Here is a 20,570-nt window from a genome sequence, read left to right on the forward strand (position 1 = left end):
CTAAGATACAACGTCAGCTGGATATTTGTACACAGAAAAAGAACTTCCATAGTCCTCATTAAGAAACAGTTTAAAACTGTTCTGATATCACCAAAGAGCTGAATGCAGTGTTTTCCCCACACAGCTTAAAGGATGTTAATGTAAGCTGCTGACAGATCCAGCTGGTAAACATTTCAGATATCTGATTTTAAACTGCTCTTAATACTACTGAGCAAGTTAATATATTTTATGCATAAACTACTGCTAAAAGGTATTTGCTTGTTCCAGTGCTTGCTTCCATTCTGCTGTAAGCTGCAGGTTTTTTTGGCTCTTCAACTTCAGAATCAGCAAAAATCTAAATAAATCGAGATGCATTACAGTAGCTGCCATCCACTGAACTAAGCTAGACAAGTCACTCTAACTGTGAGGTTCTATTGTATTAATGGGACTTCAGTGTGATCAGTCTGGTGCTTTGCAGTCTTGTCATTTTTTCTTAGCCGTTTGGCCCTTTCATGGCTGCAGGGTAGCTGGAGCTGAAACCAAGGCCAACACATAGAGACACACAGTCATTCACACTCACATTTATACCTACAACCAATTTAAAACCATAAGTTAACCTATGAACCTGGAGTCTGTTCACCTTCAAAGTAAAAGTGGTGCCTTACTACTAGAACCAAAAAGGTACCACTATTACTCTGAAGGTAAATGTTCTCTTCCCAGTTTGTATCACACTTTTTCAAGTTTCACCAACTTCAATGCAAACCACAGGTGACTTTGACAATCTGCTAGCGACAACTTCACAACAACATTTTTGGTCTAGCACCCTTTTTGTAACCAGTTCCACCCAGGGACAGCCACCAATCACTCACCAAGGATTAGACACATTTTTCCCTAACAACCAGAGATTGCCAGCAGGTCATCTAGGCCTGTGTAACTGAGGCCTAACATGAGACATAACTAGAGAGAACCCACATAGGCACAGAAAGAATATAAAAACTGTACACAAAAAGGTATCCACTAGCCCGCTCTGGATTCAAACCCTTGATCTTGGTGTAGTGGGATGGCAAGGCTAACCACTACTTTACAAAACAGTGGTTAAAAGTAATTCAATGAGTAATCAATTCAGTTTTATATATGTAAATCCAAATCACAAGAAACATCATCTCCGGGTGATATAAGGTACAAACAATAAAAGATAATTTAATGTCGTTTGTTATTTTTAACAGGATGAACTAAACTGTATTTATTTCCAATGGTTTCGGTTATTTCAAAACCCGTTAGTTTTTGAAAAACTACAAGACAAATACCACAAAAATACACCCTGCATAATATGCTGGAAATGCTGGGATTGCAGCCTTCACTGGTTGTTGTGTGAATTCACATCAGCTGTTCATATAAGCTCCTTATTAAAATGTCTGAGGGAGACGAAAGCAGCAAAGAAGCAGTACTTAATGGTCACCGCACAGAATTTCTGGTCCTGCAAGCTCAAAGAGCAGCTTCCTGTCACATCTATAGCCAGAGGCAAAGCTGGCAGAAAGGCCCCAGTATCAGCCCCCAAGCACAGAACAGCACTAAGCTTCAGAAGTACACTAAAATGGTGAGCATGTTTGCCTCCAGGTGAGAAAACAAATGAATGTTCAACAACAACTGAAGAATTTCCACTACATTAAAGCTTAAATAATCACTGTGGTGAGTCCGTAACTCCGTTCTCACTACAAACTGGAATCTGTGATGTTTCATATCACAGAGGAAACAAGCAATAATTCAGCAATAAATAAGGAATGACACATGCATCAACTTTCCTGAAATACGCGAAGTGTTACACTGATAAAGAAAGAAAATTATTTTCATGGATGCATAGCACATCTGCAGTAATGACTGAGCTCAGGTTCAATTAAAATGTCACAATAAACTGAACCTCTGTGTCTTTGGTTATGAAGCTCAACGTTAGATGACCATCAGCTGCAGTGGCAACCCTGCAGTCCTCCATTCCACACCATCCTAAATATCACCCCGTCAGCAGAACTCGTACTACAGATGAGTAACTTTGCTTTGCATGTTGCCTTTCAGCTTTGCTGCCACTAACTAAAGAAACAGATGTGATTTGCACTGGCTTCCCTAATCCCACATGCTCTCTATCTGCCCCATTAGAAGCATCGACTTAGGCTGATTTGCAGGGCCACAGTCATGCTGGGTTCTCTTTTTTGAGCAGAGAACACAGAGACAGGTTGTTCCTTCCTTCACTACAGCGATCAATGCTCGGTATGGTTAAGAGGAGCAAATCAATTGGTTTAATAGAAAGAGCTGTCACTGTGCTGCTGAAAGGCATTTAGCCACACTGGTGAGTACAGTTATCTCAAGGCCATTTTGTTTTTAAATCAAACAGTGGATTTTTTTGTTTTTTTTCAGAATAAAACTTTTTCAGCATAGTAATAAAATGAAAATTCAACGCTACGCAACAAAGCATAGACAAAGTGCTGAAGTGCGGAACAACAGGTGCAGCCAAAGCTTTCAGTCGCATTAAGTGATTAGTCTTATTCAGCGCTCGGTGAAAGTAGGGCTGACGGTTCAAACACAGAGCATTCGTTCACACTGCATTCATATTGCATTTAAACATATTGCTTACATCCCAGTTTGGAAGAGTTTGCCTCATTCTCCTTGAAAACCACTCAGGTTCTCATGTATCAGTTTAGGTCACTGATGAAGCAGGAGACCACATGTTACATGGCTGAAATGTAGCAGCCCTTTGCTACATGCCCTCTCCCGCTCTCTCTTCCCCTCTTTCCTGCCCACTCTTCACTACTAAACTAGTAAATAAGAACAGGCTACATATTACTGCATTGACAACCAAATCTATAGGGAATAAAAATCAACATATCGCAAAAAAAAAAATGTTTTCAGAGTCAGTGTTGAGAATTTTTAGGTTAAGTCACATCAGTGTGCCTCAGCTTCCCCAAGTGTCTTTCAGTGACAGAGCCCAAGGTTGTCCATTTTTTACCTTACATTTTTACTTTCGGTTGTTATTGACAAAATTCTGGGATATTTTCAAGCGAATAATAAGCAAGGGTTTGAGAGGTTACGAACTGACTAAGAGATAAAAATAAGGGAAGAAGACCCACAGTAAGCATGTCAGTAATTTTCTGTTCAGTGTAAATCAAATGTAAGGCATGCTCCTTAAGTGGAAATCCTTAACCTTGGTGGTGCAAAGCTGTGGAAAGACTGTTGGCTTTAATTGTACCAGTTTGAGATATTATAGCTGTGACTGAATCTACACATAAATTGTGGAAATGAGTCCTGGGTCCGGGTAGTGGTTTGAGAATTCCCAAATGATGTTTTGTTACTCTTTACGGTTTCATGACTGAGGGTCAAGCAGAAATGCAAAAATGTGGATATGAAAAAGTGCAAATGAGGACATAGCACCAGAAAAGCCTTCTATGTCCGGCTCCCTGGGTAAATCCATCTAAGAAAAAAAAACAATAAATGTAAATGTTGTTCATTTATATCCTGTTATAACTAATACATCCGTGGGACAGATTGGTTATGAATGAGAATGTGGCTCACCCTTTTTGTATTGAATACACTCTGATCTCATTCTGATGGTTTAAGCGATGTGTAGTCGACAAGTGAAGCAGACAGAAACCAACAAGGGGAAGAAAATATCAGCTACAAACGTCTCTAACAAGACTTATGTGGGAAAAGCCTGAATGGGATTAGAGTATTGATTTTTATCTACTTCAGTGAAGCCATAACAGCCCACAGGGAGCACTCAGACGCCGAGCACAGACACACATATTGTTCCTTCCTTTTGCCCTTATTTGTTTTTTGTTCCATTTGTCTTTAGCTATTAAAAGTTTACAAGAAACAAACAGAAGACAAGATGAATGTTTGCAGCCGGTTTCCAACAGTGTAAAGGAGTTTCTGTGCCATTAGAGGTTAAAATAAGATAAATGTTAGGGTTGGATGATGATGTGCTGGCAGCCTAACCCGTTTGTCTCCCTCCTTTTCGCTCAGTCCATGCCTTTCAGTACACATGATACAGAAATAATGGCACTTTATGTCAAGTGGGAGTAAACTGGCTTCCTAATTCACAACAGCGAGCGTGATCGATGACTCAGATTTTTCTGAGCTCCAATACATCAAATGCATAAAAAGAAAAACAATAAGACAGCTCATATTAACTAAAATCCCTGATGAAGGGAATTAAATGCAAAATTAACACTTTATGCGCCTCCCTGCGTATTCAGGGTGTTGTTTAACATTCACACTACCAAATCTATAACTGCACAAACCTCTTAAGTTTCCTGATGTTGTAAATTCATCTAAGTGGCAAATGACAAGCTTTTCCATCTCTAACTTCAATCCCACATGACATGAACGCAGCACAAGTGAGTAAATCAGACAGCATTATTGTTCTGATGTTGATGTTCTCGCAGCATGATATGATTTTTTTTTTTTTTTTTACAGAGGAAATACATTTTGACAAAAACCACCACAAAGAGATTCATATACCTAAATTACATAAAAATTGCAAATCAATATCAATCAATATTTTATTTCTATAGCACATTTTAAAAGGACAGTGTCCATCAAAGTGCTTCACACAAGGTAGCAAAGCAGATTAAAACAAAGGCAACAAAACAAGTTAAAAACAATTATAGTTACAGTTACATAGCACAACTGGAGACCAGGTGGAAGTCCAAACTAATTTGCATCAAAAGCTAGCTGGAACAGGTGAGTTTTTAAGCATGATTTAAACGACTGAATGGAATCTGATATGCGGACATTGATAGGAAGATTATTCCAGAGTTTGGGTGCGAAAGCTCGGTCCCCTCTAGTCTTTCGTCGGGGCCTTTGTTGCACTAAGAGCAGTTGGTTAGAGGATCTGAGCATTCTCTTGGGGCTATACACGTCGAGAAGGTCTGCTGGGTAACTGGGCACCAGTTAAGAGGCGTGCTGTGGCATTTTGAACTAATTGCAAATGCTGGAGGAGAGAGAGAATTGGAGGCCCATGTACAGAGAATTGCAATAGACCAGTCTCGAAGTAATGAAGGCATGGATAAGCTTTTCAAGGTCTTTATGTGGAATACAGGGCTTTGACTTGGAGATTTGACGTAGCTGGTTTTTACCACACTATATTAATGCACAAATATTCCCCATTAACTTGTTGCTTACATAGTTGCATATTACATTTTCCTTAGATGAATATATTTTATAAGTCAGGAATTCCCTTAAATTACAATGCTGTGATTGCAGCCATTCCCCAACTCTCTGTGAATGGTACTCATGGCCATTGATCAGTGGTTGTTGATCAATGGTCATGAGAATTTGCATAATTAAGATTAAGGAACTGACCTCCCAGCCCATTGTTCCTCAGTGGGCTGGTTTCAGTCATTATGCAAATGTACTGTTTCTAAGGTTGGGGAAACCTGCAGTCAGCTGAGACTGAAGAAGTCACGTGAATGAGTGACGAAACGTTTCTCCCACAAAACGCTACGTCCAGATGAACAGAATCAACTTTTGGAGATCCCTTAAATTAAATTCTTTTTTTTTCTTTTTTTTTCCCCACGGAGACACGATTAGGAAAGCACACTATTGATATTTATGTACGGAATATTTATGTACAGAACGTGTGATTAATATATTTCATTTTGTATTGCCGTTATAAGGTGTAGAAACATGAAAGGTGTCATGGATGTTTATATACAGGGGTGCACATAAGTGGTCCGCATGTGCGCATCCGTTGGAGGTGGAGGAACACCAAAGTAATTACTTAAAGGAGCTTGCTTCGACATCTTTAAGAATTCTAAACAAATGTCTGTCCTCCTCCAGAAAATCTTATGTATGCAAACGCACATTGCAATTTTGTTCTTCCAAGATGGGCTATTGGAGTCTAATCGCCAAATACATTAATTCCTCTATCTCACTCAATAATGTTCAATTCTTCCACGTGATCTCTCCTTATTGAAATAGGGGTCTGGCTCTCTGTGTTCAGTCACTGGGAGGTTACTAAGTAAAAGTCGTATTTACTAAGTTCAGCATATGAATCCTTGAGTGAAAAATAAAAACTCAATTTTTTTTCTTAAGTAATTATTTTCATAAGTTTACAACTTGAATCTCTAAAATTCAGGGTTATAACTCATGTTATTATTATTATTTTAATCTTCAGTAGCCCTAATATTTCCCCTACTGTTTAACTGTTAAATTGAAAAATGGAAAGGAAGCCTTTTCTGTCATAGGCACTATATAAAATGGACTGTGCTACTGTGAGATCACCCACTAGTTTTGAATTAGCAGTTTTGCCCCTGACATGTTGTTTTGTGAAGACAAAAGTCATGCTGCATCTACAAAACGCATAGGCACAATGCAGATGACCTACTGATCATTTTTGCAAACTAATAAAATAATAAATTTTCATTGAGTAAAACTGAAGCTCAGATTTCTTTGACTATAATATGAGACAGATAAGTACATTAAAAGGCTTCAACAGGTACCAACAGCACAGACGTGGCAGAAACATCCAGTTTATTCATTCATGTATCGGGACGGCTATCGGTAAAATGAGCCACAGCCCGCACTGCAGCATCCAGGTGGATGAGTTATAAAATTCACACCAGTCAGAGTTCTTATGAAGGGGAAAATATGCAGACAGGCCAAACTCTTTTTAGAGCCAGACAGTAAACAAGTGTTTTTAATGCTAAAAAAAAAAAAAAGGGGAACTTGCTCAGTTTTACATCTACTATGTGAACTTCAAATTTTCATAATTGGCACTGGCTACAGCCCAAGAGGTAGATTTCTCTGTTCAGTCAAAGGGAACTGAATACGTCAGGCAGTAGATGATCAATTCTAATCACTGGCTCTCATCTACTCCATTGCAACAGTGGGAATGGAACAGAAATCAATGCAAGCATCAATAACAGGAAAGCTGTGATTGGGCACCTTACACTGATGACTGAATGCAAAAACATCAAAAACATTAACGCAGGCTGGATTTCCACAAATCTACACATAAATCATGCTTAAGTGGTCATTTTTACTTCATGGTTTTGAATGTTGTTTAATCCCTCAGAGAAACTGAGCTGATATATCTTCATCACTGAGGGAATGTTAAAGAAAAAAAAAAACATTTCATGCGTTCAGTGTAAATTTGACGCTGAACATGTGGCTTTTCTTCTCACACATCAAGGAATGAATGGTTTTGTCAAAGTATTATGTACAGAGACGCTGGATATGTTGAGTCTAAATACTATGAAAAAGTTTTAAATGAATTTGCAATGTTGAAGCTTTTTTTATGACAGCCACTTCTTCTCACTTAAAGGACTACCAATCAAGAGAAAATTAATTCGAGCCAAAAATTTCATTGGACTGATTTTAAATTCCAAAAGCCTGTCAGCAGTATGAGCATTAGCAGCCTTCCTCTGTTTTCATTTTATAATTTACAAGAAAGAAAAAGAGAACCTCCTTGACACTACTGGAAGCTTGCTGCATAAACATTCGTCTTGTCTCTCTTATTAGAGGTGAGGCGCATCGAAGCGTTTGCCAATGACTGACGGGCAGGAAGCCAGTGTTGCTGTGCTCTTCACTCGATACATGCCTTCTACATATGATTCTCAAATAAAGGCACCTCAATGTCAAATAAGAGTGAAAAACAGTTTTTAAATTTACAACATCCTCCATGTTTATAACTTTACAACAATGCTGAATTGTAATGGAAGTGCCTGAAATGTCAAGCAGATGCCTCACGCCAGCCGCATACCTTTATTATTTTATTTTATTTTTGTACCCTGCCTCTCAGGTGTGGAAGCCTTAGTAAAATAAATATTGCATTTTCTTTTAAATAGAGTACAGTACAGACACTACAGCAACCAGGATCATCATGGTTTTAAAAGACAAAGCACTTTCACCAATCAGAAAGAATAGTCATGAATATAATTTTACGATCTGGTAGATGCTCCTTATTATTCTTCACATGACATGCCAACAAATTAGTTCCTTAATATTAATCAATAATGAGGGATTCAAAGCTGACTGCCAGGAAGCTCATGCTGAAGCACGTATAATCCCACAATGAAAGCATCTACATTTGTTCATCATAAAGAAAACTCTCAGTTCCACTACACTAAAACCAAGCTAAGCACAGAAAAACAATCAATATCCAGACAGTGAAGATGATTAACTTTGAATGCCAGACTGTTACACATCTCATTGTTTAATGTGTTGAAATAAAGCAATAGTGCTGAAATCGTCCTAACACCCAACAAACTTTGTCTTGCGATCCTTTAGGTGCCTTGGCTCTGTCCATGGTGCTGAACCTGAGCAACGCTTGTACGCTCTCCATGGTGCTGAACCTGGGAACACATGGGTTTCTTTATTCTATGTTTCTTTTTTAGATAGTGGTAAAAGAATGTGTCTTGTGGATATTCTCAATAGTTTTCTAGTTTTCTTTTTTTCATATTTCCCACTTTTAAAGTCGCCTATATGAATATTTTCTCTGTTTCAGATTTCCCTTTCTCAACCAGTCTACTGAAGCTACGCTCTGTCCACACTTTACAAGGCTTTAAAGTAAGGCGAGGGTTGCTTTGTAATCTCACTCTTCTGCAAATTCTACTGCACGTCTTACTATTTTGAGTGAATGACGGCTACCTTAAGCAACACTGTGCTACACTGTGTTTCACGTCTCACTACATTATCCTGAACCTGATCCTGATTTTACAACATATACGGAAGATTGGATTACATATTTTCCTTACTTGAAGTGAATTCTTACGCGTTTTCTGTAGTTTAAAAGTCTCCTGTATGAGAGTGTGTTCTTTGTTTCAGATGTCCCAGTCTCAACGAGAATAAACCGAGGCTATACCGTCTCCCTGCTTGTCTTTTAAACCGAGAACAAGTGGACACAGTGAGGAAACACGATGCATGTATGTTTTTTAAGACTGCCTTTAAAGTCTTAGCACCCCTGCGTGACACGGGGAGCGTTAAAGCCGAGCTTCTCTTACCTGTATCGGTGCATCCACTGTGTAGAGAGAGTTGTCAAACACTCGGTCCCTGTACAAAGACCACAACCCGACGTTAGGGAGGAATAACAGAGCCGCTATGAGCAGCCCGGCGAACTGCAGCAGCCTCTTCTCCTTCCGCCTCATCTCTGCGGGAGAAAGCGCGCGAAGCAACGGCGGTGCGAACAGCAGGGTCCCGTCTCACCACTTTTCCAAGCGGAGACAACTTTCGCTCTGACTCGAGGAGCGAGCTGCTTTTAAGCTAACTCTAATACCCCACCAGCCGGGACATCCGGGTGAGAGTTTCAAAATAAAAGCACACGACTTACGAAACGCTTTCACTTTGGTCTAACGACAAAAACTAACTTTCAAAGAGCGACGAATGGTGGCATTTGAAGATTATATCAAATGAATCCTTTCTCTTCTATTATACTCTGTCTTGAATGTCAAACCAGTTTCAAGATTTCAGCGACAGAAAGCCATATTTCTCTTTCTAGTTCATTCCATCTCTCAATGATGCACTCACAACACTACATTAAAGGTCACATTGTGGGATCTGAAAACGGTTATGTAGATGGCTTCTTGTGCCTTTGTAGTTTCCTGTGTGAAACGTGGACACAGGCATTTTATATCTGACATTGAATCACATCTTTAGTTTGTAAGCAGCAGATATGAATGTGACCAGACATTTAATGAGCATTTATGTCAGGAGTCTTTCAAGCTTGAGCACAAATGGTGCTTTTCTCTACAAAAGTCATAGTTTTTAGTGGAAAGACATAGATGGTAGAGCAGCTTGAGGAAACGTCTACTGCCTCAAAAGTCTCGTTTTTTTTTTTAACCTTTTTTTTTTAACCTTTTTAACCTGAAGCTGTTGAACAATTGTTCCTGCAAGCTGGAAAATGGGGGTTGACTGGTGTTAAAAAAAATCCACCAAATTGCACAGTGTGAAGACTCTCCGTGTGCGGTGTAGAATTACACAGCAGGAAGGCACACAGAAAATGTTCCACCTTGCATTTCTGAAAGACCCAAATTGGCTAAGCTTTCTTCTGACATTTCGTCCAGACTCTGCTGTCTTTATGAATCGCTGCGATATGTAGAAATATTTTCTTTGTATTTCTTTTTTAAGTTTACGAGTATTATATTTAATTGGTCATCGAGGTTAACAAAAGTATAGCAATCGGAGTCAGTAGGTCTATTCAATACAGTAGATATGAATGTAGCAGAGCAGTAAACAATTAGCTTAATTCTTATTGACTGGATTGATGCTTTTGTTTTGAAAGGCTAATTAGCAATTTTCCAGTGGTTTCCTGCTCTGTAAAACCTGCTACACTTTATAAACCACGGCTTGGTGGGAAACCCCAGTTGCTCATGTTTGACTGTGTTTTAATAATCAGGTATGCAATAAAACATAAAACAAAAGATAAAACATCAAGAGCCATTTCAATTCTTCTTTTTGATAAACACAGCAATTTCTTTTTCTCACAGTGACCCTCTTATGTCCTGCCTGCTGATCTCACCCAGCAAACAAACTGGAAAGTCCCACTAAAACGGGAGCGCAGCCTTTAGGACTCATGTTATGATGTTCTTCAAAGACAATGGAAACTAAAGACCAGTAGTGACAGTAGTGAAGGATTTTTTTATTCTGTATCACTGGAATGGCTATAAATAGAAAGTCACTTCAGGCATATTTCATGTTCACATGTCATGTAATACATAGAAAATGACTAAAGCCTGGGGCAGGGTTCAGGTCATTTTCATGGTTTTGTAAAAGTGTGAAATGGCAGATGAAAAGGAAAAAAAATGCATAGCGTTAACATGTAGGGTGACTTCATGTGTACTGTTACACTATTTCATGGTATCATTTTTACCTGCTTCTGCTTTCCAACATGTACTGTGTTTTTGTCCTTTTAAAGTCCTGTTAATTCTATCAATCAAACAATAGAAACACAGGGCTGCTGCTATTTTAGTGATTTCCTTTGCAAACTCTTCCCGTATTCTTTCTTCCATTTATCCTTTTTTCTTAGTGCTGCATTTGCAGACAGAGGAAGTCAATGTACATAATTAATGCACTATGAACAATGTCAGTCCCTCATCAATTTTCATTAATTAACACAAATGATGATTGAGCCTGGCCTGGTAATGAGACATTCCACTATTCTAGTTGAGCTCATGCAGAAGGTGACAGGTTTTTTTTTTCTTTTTTGTTTTACCAATTACAGCAACCACAATCAAGAAACATGATCCCAGATCACTTTATGAAGCCGCATGAGATGAAATTAGATGAGATGTGATGAGATCTTGCCACTCTGTGTTCATCAAATATCCTGTATGATCTCATATTTAACTGTTTTGGTCTAATCAAACTAAAATGAGAGCACATTGCCTGTATTTTACAGTCTTCTTTAGCCCTTTAAAACCAGAACAATAAAATAACTGCCAGAAATCTTTAATTTCTTGATAATGGAGTTTTTGTTGAACCTTTAGACAGAATATATAATAATATATTAAATTTTAATCTGCATATATATGTTTTAATTAGTATCACATTTGCTACATAAGCCATATTTTTGCAATTTAGTCATTAAAATTGTGCCATGCAATTTACATAATTTTTCGGGGGTAAAAAACAAAAAACAGTGCCAAACAACTGTGTGACCTGTGTAGCTCCACATTGAGCTACACGTCTGCTCTTTTTATATGTTTTATGGTATCTGCTTTGACTTTTTTTCTCCCTCTTTACAACATTTCTTTTTGTCAGAATTTTATTGTTAAGCTGGGTACACCATTTTTTTCTGTTTTCACTTAAGGCAGATCATATTCAATCAACAACTTCCACTGCATATAAATGTCAGGGGTAGACATTTGTTCAAACACAAGTAAGAGAAATGAGACACTGTAGACCGACTCAGAGAGTATTAGAAAGCGTGCGCACGGGTGTGAATGCCTCTGAGAAGACACACACACTGAGCGCAGGCTTAGTTCTTTATTTATAGTGAAAGTAAGTTACATAGTACTTCCTCTTTTAACAGAAAGGGGAGAGGTCAGGCATTATCTCAGCTTATCTGACCTTGCACACATACACTGAAAATAACGATGCAGAAGTATATCATGCTTATCTGACATCACACACTGAGGTAAGGAATGCATTATGTTCTCTTTTAACAATAAGCTTGGTTATGTGAAAACATATGAACACACAGAATATAAGGCACACTTGATTATATTGTATTATAGAGATTTGGTTATATTGTATAATGTAGAAAATCTCTTAACAATAGCATACAATAAATGCATAAATAATTAAATGTACTGATTTTTAAGTAATTTTTTTAAACACTCAAGCATCATTTTTGGGTGGCTGTAGCTCAGGAGGTCCTCTACTAATTGGAAGGCTGGAGTTTTGATTCCTGGCTGCTCCAACGTGCATGCTAAATATCCTTGGGCAAGATACTAATGCCAAGTTGCTCTACTATGCATCCATCAGAGTGTGAATTGAGCATTGAAAAATGTGCTTGTGTGTGAATGAGGCACGGTGTAGGCTATAGAGTCCTTTGAGTGCTCAGCTAGATTAGAAGGGCATTATATAAGAACCAGTCAGTTTTATACATTTGAGTTCATGTCACCATAGACTGTATGTTAAAGATGCATACAGTAGCCATCACAGATTGATTTCTCACACCTTGACTTGAGATGGCAAATGCTCCATGTGAGACTTGGACTGAATAGAATTTGATATCCTTAAGCAGTCAGATGAATCGCCAGTTGCTATATATTAGAAAGAATGCACTTTGTTGACAGTCTGTTCCTGTCATGTTTATTTATTTATGCATTATTTATTTCAAATGCATATGATGGTGACCAATGAAGGCAAGGAATGAAAAAAAAGACTTCTGCATGTGCCCCCCCCCCCCCAGGTTTGCCCTGCTTTGTTTTCTAACCACGTACGATTGTACAATAGTTAGTCATCTAAAGCCTCTCGACCCAACTCAACCAGCTAAACAGTGAAAAAAAGCTGGTCAGTACAGAAGTGAGAGTAAAGGTTTTCTTTTCAGTTGATAAACACTGAAATTTGTGAGTGAAATTTTGATCACCTCTTCCTGACCTTAAACTGCCCCATGATCCCTTCTTATTTCAAACGTCAGTTGATGCTCCCTTTTTTAACCTCTGACACACACGATGAACAAATCCTCATTTCTAAGCTACTCTAATCTCCTATAACCCCCAAATTTGACAGGCACAGACAGAGCATACACAGACTGGAAAGAGCTAGTTTAAGTTAAATGAAGATTAGCTACATTCTTTAACAGAGTGGACTTGAAGCCAGGAGTTTGACCCTCTCTGCCCGCTAATCGCGTCCTTTGTATTCCTGATCTGGACGCTGAGAAAAAGGAGAACAGCTCATTCCTCTCTCGTTCTCTCCATCTGTACTGGCCGGAGTTGTGACAATTCAATCTGTTCTCCGTCTTCCTGCATGAATTATGGATGAACCTTGCAACCTCTCAATGTGGTGGGGATTTAGGCTTAATAACCCCTCCTGCTCATGTCACTCTCTCAGTGTGGATTTGAAAGAGGTTGGGGGAAAAAAATCAAGGTAATTTGGAGAGCATCAAAGCAGAGGAAATGGGGGTATTATTATCCTCTAATGGCAAACCACTGATTGACTCTTCCTTGCTGAAAGCCATTAACAAGGCCCATTCAGAAAGGGCTGGGCTATGACTTCCTTGATAAGCAATTACCGATGCATCATTCTTTTCCAAGGAACTGAGCCATGAAATCCGAACCCACAGGTCAAATAAACAGAACATTTTCAGCTAGATTTTTTTTCCCCATTGGAGCAACAACAAACAAAAGCCTCAATTACAAAATGCCACTACAGTCTTCCACCTTGTTATCAAAGTATAGGAAATTCTGCCCACAATTCCTCACTAATATAGTAGTGTTAAAGTGAGTTAACCTCCTAAGACCCGAACTCTTCCACGGCATGCATTTTTAATTATATTTGATATTTGGGCTGATTGGGACCTGATGAATGTAAAAACAAACAATTACCAGATTTTTTTTTACCTAATTTTTGTTTCTAAGAAAAATGAGAGCCACAAATGAGGATATTTGTTTAAAATTTCAATAGGCTCCAGGCCCCGATAAGCGGCCGCCAAGGAGTGAGCCGGTGTGTACCTGGACGCCCATCCCCGGACACAAAGAACCACCAACGCACCGACGTCTGAGGGAGTCCGCCACTGGCAGGGGAAGTGGTGGTGGGGGAGATAGGCCTCCAAACCTTGGAGGGCCTGAGATGTCCCCAGAGAGGTGGCGTCTGATACCCAACCTGACATATAGACACAGACATACAGGCACACACATATACAAACATCCATTCCCACCCTCATGCTCTCATATGCACTTACTCCACACTCAACCGACGTGGAGACAGACATAAAGAGACGCTGTACACACGATCACACTCCCCAAGCGTACTCTACAAACCGGGTCTAGGTACCCTTGCCCCTGGAGGGGGGAACTGCACCCAGACCCAGGTGGTGTTACCCTTTTCCCTGTGGTGGGGAGAAGCAGACCGCCCCGACTCCGCAGCAGCAGGGAGGCCCCACACTCCAGACCCCAGTCGGACGGCCAACTCCTCCTCCTAGCCCCCCGCTCCAGCAGGCTGCAGAGAACGGGGGTGAGAGAAGACTCCAAACCTCCCTCCGCCTGCTCATTGTAGTGTCGATGCATGTGTGTTCTAAGGTGCATTTAAAACCCAGGAGGGCATGGAGCTACCTGCCAGAGAGCAGCAGGTAAGCGCATGGTCCCTCCTGCTAGCCCTCAATGTCTACGTGTATTTAAAATTGAGAGGTGGGCAACGACGCCAGGGGTGAGGTGTACACCCTGATAGTAATTTGGATTCCGTGTATCGTGCCCACCCCCAAGATCCTATATGTATGTGTAATGAGAGTGTGAGTAATGTGAATGTCTAAGTTGTGGGATAAAATTGAGGCAGAGGCAGCCAGAAGGGGACAGGGGGGGGTAGCCTCCTCTGCACCCTGGTGACATACCCCTACTCCAAGGCCCTGCATGTGTGGGTGGATGTGGTGGAGCGGGAAGAGGGAGGCAGCTGGAGATGGGGAGGGAAGGAAGGGAGGGGCAGGTAACCCCTCCCTGGGGCCAGCTCCCCCTGCAGAGAGTTCCTGAGGAGAGGAAAGCTCCTGCAAGATGTGACAACCTGCCCCACCAGTTGAAGAGCCCCCCAGGTGGCTCGACGCATCGGCGGCACCCTGCACCAGGGCTGGGCCCCGACACACCCACCCGCCCACAACCCCGGCAACACACCAACCAGGACCCAAGCCCCCGAGGCCCGGCCAGGGCCCCACCCCAGAGACGGAGCGCCCCCAGAACCTCACGCCCATCCCGGACCCACCCAGGGGCAGCCAGGCTACTAGGTCAGTAACCCACGTCCGTCAGCACAGACCCTCCCCTAGCCCCGCTGCACGCAGCCACGAGGAAACCGTCACCTAAGAGCCAACAGAGCCCCTAATTGGCCATGACCGCTACCCCGGGTTGAGCCCCCCCAAGGAAGATGCCCCCAGGGAACCCCCCGACGCCCTAAGCCTGTCCCTACCCCCACACCAATCACAACAGTGAAGGTGGGACCAAACTATGACCCCCCACCCCCACTAGGTGATGGAGCTGATCAAAGGAGCAAAAACCGAAAAAAAAGCCAAACCGAAATTGCTAAAAAACAAAAGTGCAGTTCTTTAAATGGCCACTTGAGGCTGACTTTAAAGGTGCATTGGTTGCTGTAGACTCCCATGATAAACCATTAGAGGAAAAACAAATATTTATTGCCTGGGATTTTTTTTTTAAAAAAGTCTCTATGACAAATATATTTTATAAAACTATTTCTTTGAAATTTTACACACGATGTGTGACGCATTATCAGGTGCATCATCATCGCTTGTGGTGTTGGCGTCTTTTGACAGTTTGCTTTTCAATTGCCTGACAATTAATAATTCAAGGTTCAAGGTTCAAGGTTCTTTATTTGTCACATGCATAGTTATACAAGTATAACACACAGTGAAATGTAGCCTGACACACTCCTCGACATGTGCAAAAAAATTTTTTTGGGGGGGGAGAGGAAAAACATTATATATATATATATATATCGTAGTGGTTAGACTACACGCCTTTGGAACAGAGGATCGCAAGTTCGATTCCTGCCTGGGGCGTCTGTATCCAGTAAGGGTCCTAAGGCTAGACCCCCTATGCTAAGCAAGCCTACCACAGACATGAGCGAGACAGATAAATATGAAGGCATGCCGGCTCGGACGTCGCCCGGATCAACAAGGTCCGCGTCAGGTGTTGAGGAACCAGGGCACCCTGACGAAAAGTGGGCTACTGGAACAAGAAGGCATCGGTGGGCAAGAGACGAAAACAGGGCGTTGTTGGAATGCTACTATGCAAGTAACCCCGGCGGAAGGGGCTACATGAATAGGATGAGGGACCTATGGATTCTTCGATACCCAACATCCACAATGACGGCGAAACAACTAGTAGCTCAGTGTTCCAACATTCGAAAGAAGGGACTGCTCTCACAGCTAGAGATTGACGAGGTACAACACAAATGCTACGGCAAGGAGGAGTCAGGACGCCAGGTCGGGGGGAGATATCATCACCCCCACCCGAGATTGGGTACATAGCCCCAAGTGCGATAGGAGAAGGATCGTTGAGTGCGAGAGGAACTGACCTGAAAAATAGGATCATGGCCAAGCTTGAAACCTGGATCCCGCGTAGCCGGTTACCAAGATTACGTGAAGTTCCCTCAGAAGGTCTGCTAGATGATGTTAATGCAGCACTACGGGCAATACCTACAACCACGATTACCGACACTAACAAGCTGATCTACAATACGGCAACAGTGATCAGTGAGATGCTTGGCTACAAGTTGAACAGCGACAAGGGGCAGTACCCTCCATGGAGAAGGAGGCTAGAGGGCAAGATCAAAGTAGCACGGAGGGAGGTTAGCCAACTAACGGAGTTGCAGAAAGGTGCGACAAATAAGGTGCCTAAGAAATACAGCAAGCTGTCCATACCTGAGGCCTTGGAAACTGCCAAGCAAAGACTCACAGCCTTGGCCAGCCGCTTGAGGAGGTACACCAGAGAGATAGAAGGCAGGAGAATAAACCAGCTGTTCTCCACAGAACCAGCAAAGGTGTACTCTCAGTGGCAAGGGAACAATAAGAGACGGAGCAATACTGGAAGAGCATATGGGAGAAGGATGCAACCCATAACGGCAATGCTCAGTGGCTAGAGGATCTGAGGGCTGACCACAGCGACCTCCCTGAACAGGGTCCAGTAACCATCACAGTGGCAGATATCCAAGAAAGGGTCTCCAGTATGAAGAGTTGGACAGCACCAGGGCCCGACATGGTTCACGCCTACTGGCTGAAGAAGCTGACTGCACTCCACGAGCGTCTGGCAGCACAAATGAACCAGCTGCTAGTTAACGAGAGACACCCGGAATGGCTAACCGAAGGCCGGACGGTCCTGATCCCCAAGGACCCCAAGAAGGGACCGGTCCCCTCCAACTACCGACCAATAACCTGCCTCAGTACTACATGGAAGCTCCTGTCAGGCATCATATCGGCTAAGATGAACAGGCACATGGGTCAATACATGAGCGGGACACAGAAAGGAATTGGCAAGAATACCAGAGGCGCAAAACACCAGCTACTGGTAGACAGAACAATCAGCCGAGACTGCAAGACCAGACTGACCAACCTGTGCACTGCCTGGATTGATTACAAGAAGGCCTATGACTCAATGCCCCACAGCTGGATACTGGAATGCCTAGAATTGTACAAGATCAATGGGACTCAATGGGGATGTGGCGTACAACACTAGAGGCCAACTCCAAGCCCATAGCACAAGTCACCATCAAGTGTGGGATCTACCAAGGAGATGCTCTGTCCCCACTGCTGTTCTGCATAGGCCTGAACCCCCTCAGTGAGATCATTAACAAGACTGGCTACGGATACCGACTACGGAACGGAGCAGTTGTCAGCCACCTCCTGTACATGGATGACATCAAGCTGTATGCCAAGAGTGAACGAGACATCGATTCACTGATCCACACTACCAGGCTATACAGCAATGACATTGGAATGTCGTTTGGACTGGAGAAGTGTAGTCGGATGGTAACAAAGAGAGGGAAGGTAGTCAGAACTGAGGGGATTGAACTACCAGAAGGCAACATTGCAGACATAGAGGACAGTTACAAGTACTTGGGGATCCCACAGGCGAATGGGAACCATGAAGAGGCCGCTAGAAAAGCTGCAACCACCAAGTACCTGCAGAGGGTCAGGCAAGTCCTGAGGAGTCAGCTGAATGGTAAGAACAAGATCCGGGCCATCAACACATACGCCCTGCCCGTGATCAGGTACCCTGCTGGGGTAATAGGCTGGCCAAAGGAGGAGATAGAAGACACTGACATAAAGACAAGAAAGCTCCTTACCATGCATGGAGGGTTTCACCCCAAATCCAGCACCCTGAGGCTGTACGCTAAGCGGAAGGAAGGGGGCCGGGGACTGGTGAGTGTCAGCACCACAGTCCAGGATGAGACAACGAACATCCAAGAATACATTAGGAAGATGGCCCCAACTGACCGAGTGCTCAGTGAATACCTCAGGCAGCAGAAACCCAAGAAAGAGGAGGGAGACGAGGAACCATCATGGAAGGACAGGCCCCTGCACGGTATGTACCACCGGCAGATAGAGGAGGTGGCTGATATCCAGAAATCCTACCAGTGGCTGGACAAAGCTGGACTGAAAGACAGCACAGAGGCACTAATCATGGCAGCACAAGAACAAGCTCTGAGCACAAGATCCATAGAGGCTGGCGTCTATCACACCAGGCAAGACCCCAGGTGCAGGCTGTGTAAAGATGCCCCAGAAACAATCCAGCACATAACAGCAGGGTGCAAGATGCTAGCAGGCAAGGCATACATGGAACGCCATAACCAAGTGGCCGGCATAGTGTACAGGAACATCTGTGCCGAGTATAACCTGGAAGTCCCGAGGTCAAAATGGGAGATGCCCCCAAGGGTGGTGGAGAATGACCGAGCTAAGCTCCTGTGGGACTTCCAGATACAGACGGACAAAATGGTGGTGGCTAACCAACCGGACATAGTGGTGGTAGACAAACAGAAGAAGATGGCCGTAGTGATCGATGTAGCGGTTCCGAATGACAGCAATATCAGGAAGAAGGAACACGAGAAGCTGGAGAAATACCAAGGGCTCAGAGAAGAGCTCGAGAGGATGTGGAGGGTGAAGGTAACGGTGGTCCCCGTGGTAATCGGAGCACTAGGTGCGGTGACTCCCAAGCTAGGCGAGTGGCTCCAGCAGATCCCGGGAACAACATCGGAGATCTCTGTCCAGAAGAGCGCAGTCCTGGGAACAGCTAAGATACTGCGCAGGACCCTCAAGCTCCCAGGCCTCTGGTAGAGGACCCGAGCTTGAAGGATAAACCGCCCGCAGGGGCGTGCTGGGTGTTTTTTTTATATATATATATATATATATATATGTAGTATATACATTGGGTGAATGTGCAGCAGTAGCAGCAAGCAGGTGAATTCTGTACATTAATATGAATAGACATCTGACTATTGAATAGACATATATAGACTATATGAATAGACATCTGACTATAATGTGGCTCATTCCCTGCTGAATTTTACTACAGACTATGCAAGAAGTACATTTCAATGCACACATAATCTTGTTGGATAGTTACATACTTCTGGTATTTTAATCATCATCATTGTATGCTATATTCAGTAGAAGCAATTGCAGGGAGGTTTTTGGTGCAGCATCCTGTTTGTGACTGATTTTACGTGGCAACAAGCAGGAACCTCACCCTTGTCAGGTGTTGAGGAATACACATTTCCCTCTACAAACCCAACAGAAAGCGTCCCTGACTGATCTGAAGGCCATATTTTAAAAAAAAAAATTTTTTTTGCCCAAGTTGGGTTGCATTAACTGACAGCCAATTAACCCAAATAACAATAATGATAATAATAAAGATGTCAAGGACCTAAATGCTAAAGTAGAGGTTTCCAAACAAAGTTTCAAAAACAAATGAGTTGCATCCCATTGGCATCTTTTGTATGCAGTCTTTGTTTTTCATTCACTGTAGTTTTTTTCTTTTCAGTCACTGTAGTTCATTAAAATAGCAACTATGTTTCATAAGGACAATAAATTGCAGGCAAGCATTGCTGCCTGCAATTTATTGCTCCTGCATGAAAGACTACATTTACAGCACATAAAGAGAAGTTTTCCTCAGCTGCTCAGTTTTGGGTGACATTTGAGTCTTAAGCGCCATTTGAATCCAGTTAACCTCTAGTGGGATTTTGTGGTAGCTGATGATTTAAGTCATTGATCTGTATGTGATCTCGGCCTTGCCAAAATTACAGGATTTGGTCTGTGACAGAATTTCCACAGGAAAGTTATGTAACCTTTCACGGTTGTCATTTCTAATTTGATTGAGTAGTGAGTCTCATCCAGCATGAAGAAGAAGACTATAAAGACACTGGAGGGAAGATGAAAGTGAATG

The 20,570-nt window shown here is 42.3% G+C and overlaps 1 protein-coding gene across 1 annotated transcript in view; it reads right to left on the reverse strand.

Moving 5' to 3' along the window:
- Positions 1 to 9,233, reverse strand: part of LOC101481763 (polypeptide N-acetylgalactosaminyltransferase 10) — an 87,534-nt gene extending 78,301 nt beyond the window's left edge. Inside the window, exon 1 of the mRNA XM_004556819.2 lies at positions 8,973 to 9,233. Coding sequence (XP_004556876.1) covers positions 8,973 to 9,116 — 144 coding nt within the window. The 5' untranslated portion in view covers positions 9,117 to 9,233. The remainder of the gene's footprint in view (positions 1 to 8,972) is intronic.
- Between the last annotated feature and the right edge of the window lie 11,337 nt (positions 9,234 to 20,570).

Source organism: Maylandia zebra, linkage group LG10, assembly GCF_041146795.1.
Source record: "Maylandia zebra isolate NMK-2024a linkage group LG10, Mzebra_GT3a, whole genome shotgun sequence".
Taxonomy (NCBI): domain Eukaryota; kingdom Metazoa; phylum Chordata; class Actinopteri; order Cichliformes; family Cichlidae; genus Maylandia; species Maylandia zebra.